Source organism: Falco punctatus (genome assembly GCF_963210335.1).
Source record: "Falco punctatus genome assembly, chromosome: 15".
NCBI classification, from domain to species: Eukaryota; Metazoa; Chordata; class Aves; order Falconiformes; family Falconidae; genus Falco; species Falco punctatus.
This window is the reverse complement of record NC_137595.1, coordinates 15,405,207-15,418,404: the sequence shown is the minus strand read 5'-3', so window position 1 is coordinate 15,418,404 and position 13,198 is coordinate 15,405,207. Positions and strand designations below refer to the sequence as shown.

The window sequence follows — 13,198 nt, the reverse complement described above, 5'->3', positions numbered from 1 at the left end:
GATGCTGGGGCATCACCTGGCAAAAAGGCAGGACGGAGTTGTCTCCTCATGCCTCCTCATTAAGCTGCCTTAGTTAATAAGTCTGCCCTTTTCTCTGCACACCTTCAGCTTATTAAAGCTCAGTCTTACAAATCGTGAGGGAATTGGGTCATAGGGGCTCTGTCAGGGTTTAAGTAGAAGGTATCATTGCAATTCCCAGAGAACCTAGAGGTGTAATAGGCAGTCAAGCGTTGTTCAGACCAAGGCTTTTCTCTCCCTGCCCTTCTCCCCTCCAGGCAGCTGCACACATTAGGCTCTCCTGCGGTGCCCGGAGTAGTAAGGTACAAGCTGTAGGACCCACCAGCTGTGCCGCTAGAATATGTCCTGGCTGTGGTCTCAGGGTGCCTGAAATGAAAACAAAATACCAACTTGAAATCTGCAATGGTAATATAAATCATATATTCCAGTAAGGCCTTTACACATGCTGTGCGAATAGAAAGGTGGCAAAAACCCCCAGCTGTGGTCAGAGCACAAGGACATCTCCTGCTCTGATCTGCTAGTTGTGATGCTGCCAGACAGCAGCTCCTCAGCACCTGCAGCCTGAAAGCACCCTCCAAACGCTGACCTTTAGACATTCCCCTTGGACCCGTGTGCGTTATTATCGGCCTTTCTCACACATGGGAGACAGCAGGATGCAGGTGAAGAATTCTTCCATCAGGGAGCAAGCAACACAAGTCAAACAAACCCAGATGACTCGCTTTCCCCCACCTACCATCTGCTTGAACCCATCAGTAGTCCACCCTCTGTAGGATGATGAAAAGAAGCACACAGAATGCTGTCGGGAATACATTTATATTTATGGACTAGTTCAATCAGTCCCTCTGTTTGTTTTGTCAGATGATCTTCCATCTCTTCACCCCTTATCCACCCACACCATCTGCCTAAAAAAACCATCTGCTTGAAAGCTTTGGGGGAATTTACATGTGATTGAGAATTTTGCACCACAAGTACAACCGAACGAGGTGGATCTTTATGCATTCGCATGTGGCTAGGAGAACCACTTCGTGCTTCAGACCCCGCATGACAGGGCTCCTCAGGAGCTCCATCCCCCTAGCTCAGTGGGGAACTAGACAAACATCACTTTATTCACTGATTTGTGGTATTTTCCCTAACGACTTTTGCAGGGATGGGAGATTCCCTTGCGCTAGCTGCTGTATGAACACAACACAGAATCAGTGTTTTATAAACTCCGTCTTGATGAAGACACCATAACTTTGGGGAAAATGGAAGGTTTTCCACATATGATGAACAGATGTCCTGTGGCCGCTGCTTCTGAATGTCCTACATTAGCCAGGCAGCTGGGTTATCAGTGACCACCTTTAAAAATGAGGAGCAGTATTATTTATCCTATTTCATCTGAACTGCCATGACTACAGATTTATTTATTTTATTATTTTTTTTTGCTGTTCAGCTCAGTTTTGTAACCCTATTAAATTCTTTACCTTAACAATGTCACTATTGGATGCACAGAACACTGTGATTTCTTCATATTGAGCTACATTTATGAGTCATAGGAATCAGCTAGGGACAAAAAGGATGATGGAAGATGCAAAAGTATCTGTTTGGATTGTTTGATTAGTTTTAGTTTGAATCTGTTTCGCTCTGCTGCTGCTTGCTTGGTAGCAGCAGTTTTTGTCCAAAACAAAAACTTTGGACAACTCTTTCAGCCTTCAGACATACCCAGCAATGGCTGGAGTGTTGGTGGCTCCTGGACAAACAACTCTCAGTACTTTCTACTTTCTACGTGCACCGATCCTCACAGGTTTCATGAAATCCCACGAAGGCGAAGCCAGAAAGCTAACTTCCGTCAAAGAGCGGTAGAGATTAAACAAACAAAAAAAAATCCAAAAGCTAATTCCTCCACTGTTAGATTTGTAACAGAAGCTCATCATATATATCAGATCCCTGGGTACATATGCAGATGTTTCAGCCATATGCAACAACATATGGCATGCTTCTCACGATAACTAGTCTTTTTTCCTGTGTGAGGCTAGAAAACTACAAAAACATAAACATGGAGCATCCCAGCCTGCTTAGGACAGAGGGGATGCTTCTGCTGCCTTCAGCTCCTCCTGCCAGATGAACTGCCCACCAGCCGGACACCGGTTCAGCTCCCTGTCTCTCTCCAGTTCCCTTCCTGCTTATCCTGGTACAATTCAAGCTCTGCAGAAAGCATCTTTCTCCCTGACAAGGGTGTGAGCTGAGGCATGTCCAGCCACCTGGGCAATCCCCTGAAACCCAAGAGCATCCCTTGCCTCCTCCCTATGTTGTGGTGGGGTTTGCACAACAAGCCTCAAAACGAGCATGTTACTAGCAAATGAAATCAGAAGTAGGCGCCTTTTATCTTGTTGAGCAGCCAGGTGTTTGATCACAGCGTCTGGTACCTCTGCTGCAAGATCAATAGCAACAAATTAAGTGCTACTGAATATCTACTGATCAGATCACCTCCCTGCCCCAGACATCCCAGTGGTGGAAGAGGCTGGTTGCAAATATCAGCTAACTTCCTTCCCAGGCATCCTTTAGCAGCATTGCACGTGTTGAAAACCACCAGCTTAGCGAGTCTCACCAAATGCCAGACATTTCTCCCGTCTGATTAGTGACCAGTTTTTGCATTTGTGAAAGTTATTTGTAGGGTGAAGAGTTTTTTCTGGATGCTGGAGGAAAAGTTGCTAGCTCAGGTGAAATTCAGTACAAGCACTTGAGATTGAAAAGGTCATGGCTATTAGACGGGCAAAATTTAATTCTTTTTCAGTTAGAACAGCCACAAAGAGGGAAAGAGAAGCTTGGCAGTTCCAGCCTGACTTGCAAGGAAATATGAAAACTCCAGGATGTTTTAAGCTAATAAACCAAAAAGAAGATCAATGCACTTTGATGATGTAAGATCATGGAGAGATGTTTCAAGTTCTTACAAAATTCCCAAAACAGAGAAAATCAGAATGACTGCAGGGATTAGGGAAGGTTTCATCCCAAATAATTTACACACCATGCATACTAGATAGGACAGAAGACCTTACAGCCAAAAGCCTGTCAGGAGGGCTCCTGCTCACTAGAACAAAAAAATGTGTGTTGGCTTCGTGCAACTGTAATTGAACAGTCTAGAGTATGAAGCTGGGGGAACTGGGGGGGTTCAGCCTGGAGAAAAGGAGGCAGGGGAGACCTGATTGCTCTCCACAGCTACCTGGAGGGAGGCTGTAGACAGGTGGGGGTCAGTCTCTTGTGCCAAGTAAGAAGTGACAGGACAAAAGCAAACAGCATCATGTTGCACCAGGGGATGTTTAGGCTGGATATTAGGAAAAATTTCTTCACCAAAAGGGTGGTCAAGTGTTGGAACAGGCTGCCCAGGGAAGTGGTCAAGTACCATCCCTGAAGGGATTTAAAAGATGTGCAGACGTGGTGCTTAGGGACATGAGTTAGCGTGGGCTTGGCAGTGCTGGGTTAATGGTTGGACTCGATGATCTTAAAGGTCTTTTCTAATCTAAATGATTCTGAACATGTAGCTTCAGTCAGGTAAGAGTGGGTGGCTTTGACAGATGCGCCAATCAAAAAGCAGACCCCTTTTAAGCAGAAACCTTTTTGGATGTTTTGATTTGCAAAATAGTTATGACTTTGTCACACTTTTCCCACTCCACAACATATATTCAAACATTGCCAGCTTCCCTAGGGCTTAAAACTTTGTTTCCTACCTGCTCTACACAACTGGCAACATCACTGCTTTGCTTAACACAAATACAGTCCGCCAACTCCTCAAACTCAAAATTGTCATTTCCAGTAGAAATGCGAAACGGAGCATAAGTGCAGCAATAAAAAACATAAGTTTCTGAGATTTTTGTTCTTCAAAGTACTGCTTGCTTTTTTTTTTTTTTTTTTTTTTTTAACTGCAAAACAGGAGGTACTCTACTTACAGACAACTGTTTCCTTAATGCCTGTCAGAAGCAGGAATTATTCAAATTATGTGACTTTCTAGAGAGCTGCAGCTATTTCAGACCTCTGCTGGAAGTTTATTGAAGGAAATATCAGTGTTTATATGTAAGAGAGAATGTTTGTTTGGGAAGAGAAAAAAACCCCAGAGCTACAAAGATATGAAAGGATAAAACCTGTTTATTTTGGGGTTCTGCTTTTCAGTTCCTTGTCTAAATAAGACTCTGCAGCTCTAAAGGAGCTTGGCTGTGAAGCGTGAACCTCTGCCCACTTTCTCTCTCTGACCCCAGCATGAGAAGTAGCTGTGGAGGACACGGAGCTGTGAGCCAGTACTCTGCTCATTCGAGAGAAGAGGAGGAGCAGGTTTGGTTATGGAAACTGAAGGCTATCTCCAGCTGGTCCCCAACCCATCCCCCACCATCTGCTCGCAGAGGTCCAGCCTGGAAGGAGCCTGTCCTGCTCAGCAGACCCCACCAGCCCCCAGTACAGGGCAGAGCAACGAGCCAACAGCACATTTAGAGCAAGCTGTTGGTTCAAATGGTGCTTTGATACCATTTGAGAAGCCTGCCTTAACCTTGTTTCCCTGACTCTTTTTAAGGGCCAACACCTCTTCGAGCCCTTGCAGGGAATTCCGCAAGTGCCTGCTCCAGGGCACACGCTGAGCGCTTGGGGGAAGCAGGGCTGTAATGCTGACTATGCCTGGTTTAAAAAGATAATTTTATTATTTATTTCTTTTGTTTATGACCTAGAGGCTTAGCAGTTTATAGTGCTAGATGAAGAATGCCTCCATCTATGAGAGAACAGGAAAAAAAACCAACCCAACCCACACTTCATTTTTCTCCTGGGTTCCTCTTGGCAGCTCTATAGCTGCTGTCTTACTGAACATATGTACTAGGGGAAGTCAAGTTTATACCCTTTTGCTCCTCAGGAGCAACACTCAGTCCCTATCCCAAGGTCCAGCCATCCTTTGGGTACGTGACTCAAGGCAGGCCACCAAACCACTAGCACCCTTCAGCCCGGGAGCCGGCACGCCGCAGGGAAGTGGGGGATGTGGAGAGCCAAGGAGGCTGACTGGCGTCCGGGGAAAACATCCAACCCTCCAGAAGAGGATGATGGCAAACAGAGCAACAGCTGGCAGAACCAGTCCAATAAAAACGTGGTGTTGGGGGAAGAGAGGGGAAAAGATGGATGTAGAAGATGGATGGTTTTTTACAAGTTTGACAGCTGAACCACAATTTCTGGAAAAGATAAAAATACACCCATTCTTAAGATGGTTCCAGGAGGATCTTATATCTGGTGGGGGGAAAGCAAAGAAGATGGAGCCAGACTCTCCTCCACGGACTTTTCTAGGCACAGTGACAAAATTGAAAGTTTTGTGGTTATTTTTTTGTTGTTGTTGTTTTGGTGTGGGTTTTTTTTTTTTACTGGGTGGGTTGTCAAACAGGAACAGGTTGCTCAGAGAGGCTGTGGACTCTCCATCCTTGGAGATACTCAAAACCCAAGTCGGGACAGTGCGGGGCTGCCTGCTGTAGCTGATTCTGCTCTGAGCAAGCTGTATTCTGCTCTGCACCAGCCCATCTCCAGAGGCACTTGCTCACCTGAACTGTCTGGTGATGCTAAATTAGAGGAGGCCCATAACCAGCCTAAAAATAGCCTCTCACGTGGTGCAGATGCCTTGTACCATCTTTTGTCTTGTGAAGCATGGAGGGTACCCTTAACTCCTACTTAGACAAAGAATAAACTTAGTGAAGGACATTATTTGCATATATAAAAAAACCCTCCACATCTTCTGGGCAGACTTTGTTCTTCTCAGCGAGAGAGAGGAAGGCTTCTGAACAACCAGTGCAATCAGGGACCTGATTTCTTCAAACAAGACAGCTCAAATGACTCATCCCATATTCCTGGCACAAACTGCTGCTAGCTTTTGGATGCTAAGTGAGATGGGCAGGCTATACTAGGCAACAGCCTGACCGTACATGAATTGAGAGCTGGATCTGATCATGCCAATTACTTTCAGAGATTAGCCTTTGCAAACACACTTGCTACAACTAAATCAATCGCTGGCCCTGTTCAGGCCCCCCTGTTCACTCACCTCCTCTGTCACCTCCTATTCTGCAGCAAAGCAACCAGCTTCTTCACACACAAAGCTAGCTCAGCGGGTCTCACCCCTGGATCTCAGTTTCCACCCGTGTCTCCTTGCATGGCTAGGGTACACCTAAGCACAGAGCCCCAGTTTGCTTTTCCTTCTGCCTTTTTCTGTATTTTAACAAACAGAACCCAGAGCACACAAAGGTGAAGTCTTCGTTCCAGGCAGGACAGAGACATGACACATTTCTGCGCTTACTGACAACCTTGACACACCGTTGATGTCATCATTTATATTTTGTTGTTCTAGAACAAGAATAAAGCAAGTCAATGACCCCTGCTTGACTTCTAATTGTTTTCTACATTGTCAAAACACACAGATTTAGAAAGATAATTACCCCATTACTTCTGGATGACAATCTGAAATTAAACTACAAGATCTCCATGGTCTGTTTATCTCTTTACAGCTGCATCCCTACAGATGCACACAAACCAGCAAGGCAGATAACTAGAAAGGCTTCACAGGGCTTGAGTCTCTACCTCTCATGACAGAGAAAGGGCCAAGTCGTGCCACCATCCCAGCAGGCAGGAGGGTTGTGAAAGCCAACAGAGCCTGGGTGGGCACTGGGGCAGGTGTAACCTCCCTGGAGCTACAGCAGCCCATCCACAGTAACCAGCCCGGCAGCCCCAGGAAGCAACACGAAGAGCAAAGCTGAAAAGCAACCACCTGCTGAGGCCGTCTTTGCTGGAAAACCACTGGACAGACACAGGCTTGTACACCCCAAGCACAATGATGACGGACTAGGCTTTCCATGTCACCCCCCGCCTTCAGCTACCTGCATTTGCAGGGGCAAGTCTTACCCTCTCTCCATCTCCCTTGGCTGCAGGCACTGGGTGCTGCTGGCTGGGCTGGTCCAGGGAAGCCACGCTGCTGTGCGAGTCTAACAGCTTGCGAGATCTAAGGCACCCCAGGGCATCCAGAGAGTCCCTAAGTGCCACTAGAAAACAGCAGGCCAGAAGAGCCCAAACAAACAACATACCCCCAAAACAGCAGCTGCAGCCAAGCAGACAGAGCTCAGCAACCACAACCCCCCAACTACTCCTGCCTGAGTGGAGCTGAATTAACAAGGAGCAACTGGGGAATTGGCTGGGTCCCAATTAAGCTAAGTTGGGTACTGGTGTGAGCCATGCAGCTGGTGGTGAAGAGGGAAAGGTTGGCAACTTGGATGCATTTGGGGACCTCACAGAGGTTAACCCCAATGTTGTACTTGAGCTTTTGCTTGAAAATCTGCATGTCTCACAATTTCTCCACCTTTCCCACAGGGATTTGGTCTCCACAGTAAACCCGTCCCTTCTGCAGATACAGCAGAACACCTCTTGCCCTGCCTCTAGCAATACTCGCTTATTTGATCTTGCAGTTGTTTTCTATCAGGTAATCCCTTCTCCTTGTGGTTTCCACAGCAGGTCCTCACTGACCACCCCTTTGTTCAATCAGTCTTTTATCAGTGAGAGAACGTCACCTGCTTGTGCATACGTTTGTCGTGTGTGCAACCCAACTCTCCCCCGCTCTTCCACAAGGAGAGGGCAGCCGGGAGCCCCTGCACAGCTCCCCACAAGCCCTGACTCCAGCTCAACGTGCACATACCACATACAAACCATGCCCAGACTCCCACCTGCCTGCTTCACACGTGGCAATGCATCTTACCTGCTGTCAGAGCCTCCACCTGACACGTTCTCTACGAAAAAAAGTGCTGTAATAGATGATAATCCACTCGCAGAGTAACAACCCCCAAATCTACACTCGAAACACAGTCGATCACCGGCTGTAACCTTACCTGACTTGGAGTTCACAGATGTTCAGTGTAATGGCTTTGGGATAAATACACATTTCTCTTCATTTTTTCCATCATAATTATAGAACAATTAGGAAATGATGCAGGCATGTTTTATTCTAGGTAAAAGCCAGCAGTCCTTATTAAAATAAGCAGGTATGATACGTCTTTCAAGACTAAGCTGGTCTCGGTTCAGGCTTTTTCCCAATCAGAAAATGTATTATTTCACTTCTGCATCCACGTGGAAGCCGATGTGAGGTAGTCCACTATATTTATGTTCCTTGATTTAGCTTATACTATTATATATTAATGCAGGCTGCCACTTTACCAAGGTAAAGATTTAAGGTGTTATTGTGCTCTCCTTAGGTTGCTAATTCTTGCCTGAGTACCGTTGCTAGTACTGCACAAATCAGGCAGTTAATCACTCCCTGTGTGTTGGGTCTCAGGGCTCCCAGGGATGGAGCCATATTCATTTTTTGTTCCTGTGGGTTTTTTATGCTTTAAGGTAACGTAGCAGGCAGGGTTGGGATGTGGGGTACAGCGGAGATAAAGCAGGCAACTCACTGTTGGACATGCAGCTAGAGGGTGAACTGTAGAAAACCAATATAATTAACCAGTGGAAATCTCTGCTCTAAGATCTGAGACAAAGAGCTGATGTAGGACTTCAGAGGAGGAAGAAATATTTCTCTGATTAATGGGGACAACATTGATCTGAGCTCTGAAAACATCTGAAACCCTGTAAGCTTTATGTTCTGAAAGAAATACCTGCTTCTGATTTCTGGGGCTGAAGAAGCCAAAAGGTGACCCTGTCCCTTCAGTGAGCTGCCCGGGCAGGGACAGGCGGTGGGGCAGGCAGACAGCTCTGGTGACACTGGTGGCCAGCAGCTCACTGCTCCTTCACACACTGCACCACGCTTTGCAGTTGGATTATCAGGGACATCGGTATTTACCTGCTGTGCTTAGACAGGTAAATAAAACTGTACCCAGCATTAATTATCTTTTTTTTGCACCCCTTCAGCTAATTTTTTTTTGGTTGCTGTACCATGAATTTTTCCGCTTTCTGCCAACTGCCTGAAAAACTTAATTATTTAAAACAGGGAAATGTTTTTACTGCTCTGTTAATCAGCTCTCTTTGAACTGTGAGGCAATGTAGAATTGTCCTGTAGGGAAAACCAAGAGAGGATAGGTCAGATGAATGCTCTTGGGTTTAGCTTGGGCATCTTTTCCCGGGACTTGCCCACTGTCCTTAACTAATGAGGGGTGCGGGAGAGACCATAACTCCAGTGTCACGGTGGGAACATGGGTTAGGGCTGAGGGACCCTAACATCAAGGAGAAATTGGGTCCACTTACTCCTCTAGTAGTACCTACCGTAAATGCTTTTGGTTTATTATAAGCTGCAATTATCTGCTTCTGGTTCACCAGTTGCATTGCTGGTGAGTGAAACAAACGTGCCATCATTATGTTCCATTATGCTGTCAGCAGTTTAGCCCTGATTAAAATACGTCTGTGTTACAAAACCAGGCTAGCTCTGAACCCGTCCCTCCTTTAGCTCTTGGAAACACAAGCAAAAAGTGTCCAAAACCAGCTGCCCACGGAGAACACCTTACCGATCCAGTAAGGATAAGCGTCACTCTCTTGCCCTAAAGCCATCCATTTAAGCAGTTACTGATCTGCAAATAAAATCCATAATGGTTTTTTAAATGTTGCTCAAATTAATGCTTAATTATTTGCCCTCCTTTGGGAGGTCAGGCTGTGTGTTTATTCAAATAATTCCTTTTGCAAGGCTTTATGGCCTGGCAGTCTGGGACACTGGAATTAGTGGAAATTTTTATTTGGGAAAGAATGAGAACTGGAGGCATGACCAGGGGTCAGGAGCCCCTGGGAGGGAGTGTCCCTTCAGGACCACAGATACCCTGGAGGGACTTGGTCTCCTCACTCAGTGAAGTCCTGGCCAGTTCTGCTGAGTAAGCGGTCCAGCCCCTGCTGCCCCATCCAGGCACAGGGGGAAGGAAAAATTCCTCTCACCTTTGCATCCTTGGGCTGCCTTTTCTGAGAGCTCCCAGAGGAGCCTCCCCCTCAGCTGGGTGCTGGCCGTGTCCCCTTCCCGGGGGTGCGGGAAGAGCGTCCTCATGGTTTGCCCTCACCCGCTCGCTTTCCTCACACCTCCATAATCCTTGGCAGGCTCCTCCCCTCCTGGCTGGACTGGGGCTGCTGCGTTCCACAGCAAAAGGGATCAGCTGCATCTGTTAGGGCATCAGCAGAGCAACACGTGCCTGGGGGAGACTCATTCTGAAGGGGAACTTACTTGAGTTCCCAACAGATGTGAACGAGCTGAAATGCAGTATTAAGCTGCTTGCCTCTACCATCAATTCACATTAGATGTAGTCAAGCTATTGAAACCTCAGTTCCCCTTCTTAAGAAAAGAATGATGCTGGATTTGGAAGAGGAAAAAGAAATCTGCATTTTCATGAGCCAGCGCCTGTGATTTTTCTGTGCATTGAGAAATTGAGAAGGAATGATGAATATTGAGAGGAAGGCAGTGCAATGAACCAGGAGGGGAAACAGCCCAGTCGTAAAACCATCACCAGTAAAACCCCAAGCAAAGGCTGTGCAGCCTTTCTGTTGTCTTGTCTGTCTTGTGTGACCTCTCCAGTGAGAGGCAAGGAGGTTGAAACCACCCATGAAAAAACTGCAAGGTGATTAGATAGAATTAAAAATAAATCTGGAAGACTGAGTGAGCTCAGGAAAGAGATCTTATGTTCCTGCTGCCAGTGCCTGGCCAGGACCCTGCTCTTGGCACGGAGGACACCTGCCCTTGCCTGATTTGGGTCTGTTGGGATCTATGAAGCTCTGAGATTAATAAGTTTCCATGAATGCCTGTAACTGAATCCTTATTCTTCTTTTCTCCAGCATGTGAGGGGGAAGTTTTCATAGTTGCAACAGCATTTGGGGCATTAATCCTTGGGAAATGATCACCCCATAGCATTTGCAATGCCCACCCGGAACTACCCATTCACTTGAGTAGATTACTCCTTGGAAAAAAAAAAAAAAGTACAACTTGTATTCTTGTTTTATGTTACACCTGTATCAATGTATCTAAAATATCTGTGTAATAACTGCTATGATTATGCTGCATGCTGGTTATAGAGCCTTTACTATAAATGTATTTAATATAAAACTAAAAAAGGTTCCAAAAAGACCCAGTGGAGATATGCGACTCCTAGCAAAATGAGGTTGTGACTAAGATTTATTCAAATTAAGTACAGAAATAAAGTCAAGAAAGTAATCAAAAGCATACTTAGTGGACTCTCAGATGATTAACCAACATGTTCACAGAGCCAAACCTCTATATCAGTCTTCTAACTGGTTCATTAGTTTCTCTTGGCATGAACTAATTTACAAACCTCTAGCTGACCTTGACATTTGAGAAAAGTGAATTCTGACAGTACCTTGATTTATATCAGGAAAAACTTATTTGTCAGAGAGCAGTTTGAAATAGGGATTCAAATATTGTTGCTCTTTTACCCCCTTGAAGTGGAATTACAGAATGAAAGCATTGCTGTCCTCATACGGCACATGCAGTGCTATGAAAATGAAATTGCTGTGAAGTAAAAGGAACACGTAATGCAAAGGATTCAAATGGATTTCTTTCCTTTACTTGCAATGACTGCTTAATTCTGAATGACTTCATTATGAAACTTCACGGTCAGACACTGGCAGCACCGAGTAAGGTGCTCTGAGGGTGCCTGAGTAACTTCTGTACCCTCACAGGCAGGCTCAGAACTTCTACACGTATTGATACAAGTGTCCACTGTGCCCTGTGCTCAAGACTTAGAGAAATGGTGTAATACTGGTGCTTTTCCTTGGCTGGATGACACTTGCTGGTATTCAAGGTAGTCTGTGACTGTCACAACTAGACCCACTACTTGAGCTTTATTTTCACCCACAGTGGTAAAAAGAAATCCCAGAAACTACGAACTTGAATTAAAGCAGTTTAATCCAGCCTTGCCCACGACACTCGTCACATGCATCTTCTGCAAACGTTCAGCGGGTAAAGCTTCATGAGACTGACTGCAAGCCAAACTTGTGATTGAATCTACCCCGTATTCAATTTTGCCCTAGATCAAACCCTATTTTGCAGAATATTAAGTAGTCTTGAGCAATGCTCAATAACTTCCTTCAGACTTAGGTCTTCATGCAGGACATCCTCTACCCGCCCACAAAATTAAGTATTTAACTGTTTTGCAAAATTAGGACCTACATCCTACAGCTGTTCAGTGTCTGCTCACATCAGTTCATATCTGACCTATCTGACCATCATTCTTTTACTCATCTTGTATTAGTTATATTACTTTGATAATATAAAATGATCTTATATTAGTTTCTCATAAATATAAATTGCATTAAAAAGCCAAACCCTTCATTTCAGTTAAGGTTCCTAAGTGACAGCATTACACTTCTCTATCTCATCATTTACAAAAATCCAGGCACTTATGAGCAAGAAAATGAATAATTAAGAACATAATAAATCATATACTGCCCACTTAATAAACACATTAAAAAGTAGAAAGCGCTTTTCACCTCCATGTAACAACCCAATTACAATTTCAAGGACAGCTTATGGGCGGAGGTGGCTTTATTTCTCCCTCGATGTCAGGACTTCCATGTCTGTGCCCCCCATAGCCTGGAGGTAGGGGGGCTTGTTCCCTCCTGCCTCAAGAGGCTGTCAAGAAAATGTAGGTAAAGCATAGGGAGGGAGGGAGGAGAGCGGGGCTGGCTCTTTTCCAGCTACAGCACCTCTCCCAGTGACCCGTGGCCGTGTCCTCACATGCCACCACCCTGCCCCGGCTGTAGGAGCGTGGTCTGTGAGCATTTCTGGATGCTTAGGGCCAAGTGAGGACAGACAAGACAAGGCTGGTTTGGGACACCGAGCTCCTTTCCCTTTTCAGGGAGAACACAGCAGCTTTCTCTGGCGACGTGAGACAAAGGGCAGCCTGTCGAACATGCGAAGGATCTGGGACATCATGGAAAGGAGGAGGAATGTTTCATCAGAAAGGCTACCAGGAATTGTTCTAAATGCACTGCAGCCCTTCATAAAGCTTGTTGGTCTAAAAAATACATTTCAGACCCTCAGAAGTAAAAGCAGGGGCTAAAGAGGCTTCATTTTTCATTTGAGCCATTCCAGTAATTGAAGATATATATAAATTTACCCAGACAAAGCTTTAAGAAGTATCATTGACTAATGTGCGTATTAGGTTTAGCTGAGTTATCCTTTAATTAAATCAGATGACTGGTAATTCGCTGAGAGCAGTGAAGCAGGAAT

General features: G+C 45.4%; 1 protein-coding gene across 1 annotated transcript in view; it reads right to left on the bottom strand.

Moving 5' to 3' along the window:
• Window positions 1-223: 223 nt before the first annotated feature.
• The window catches only part of LOC308053892 (uncharacterized protein), a gene marked incomplete at its 3' end in the record, with an annotated part of 72,006 nt that continues 59,031 nt past the window's right edge, over window positions 224-13,198 (bottom strand). Inside the window, exon 6 of the mRNA XM_080365803.1 lies at window positions 224-384. Coding sequence (XP_080221929.1) covers window positions 224-384 — 161 coding nt within the window. The remainder of the gene's footprint in view (window positions 385-13,198) is intronic.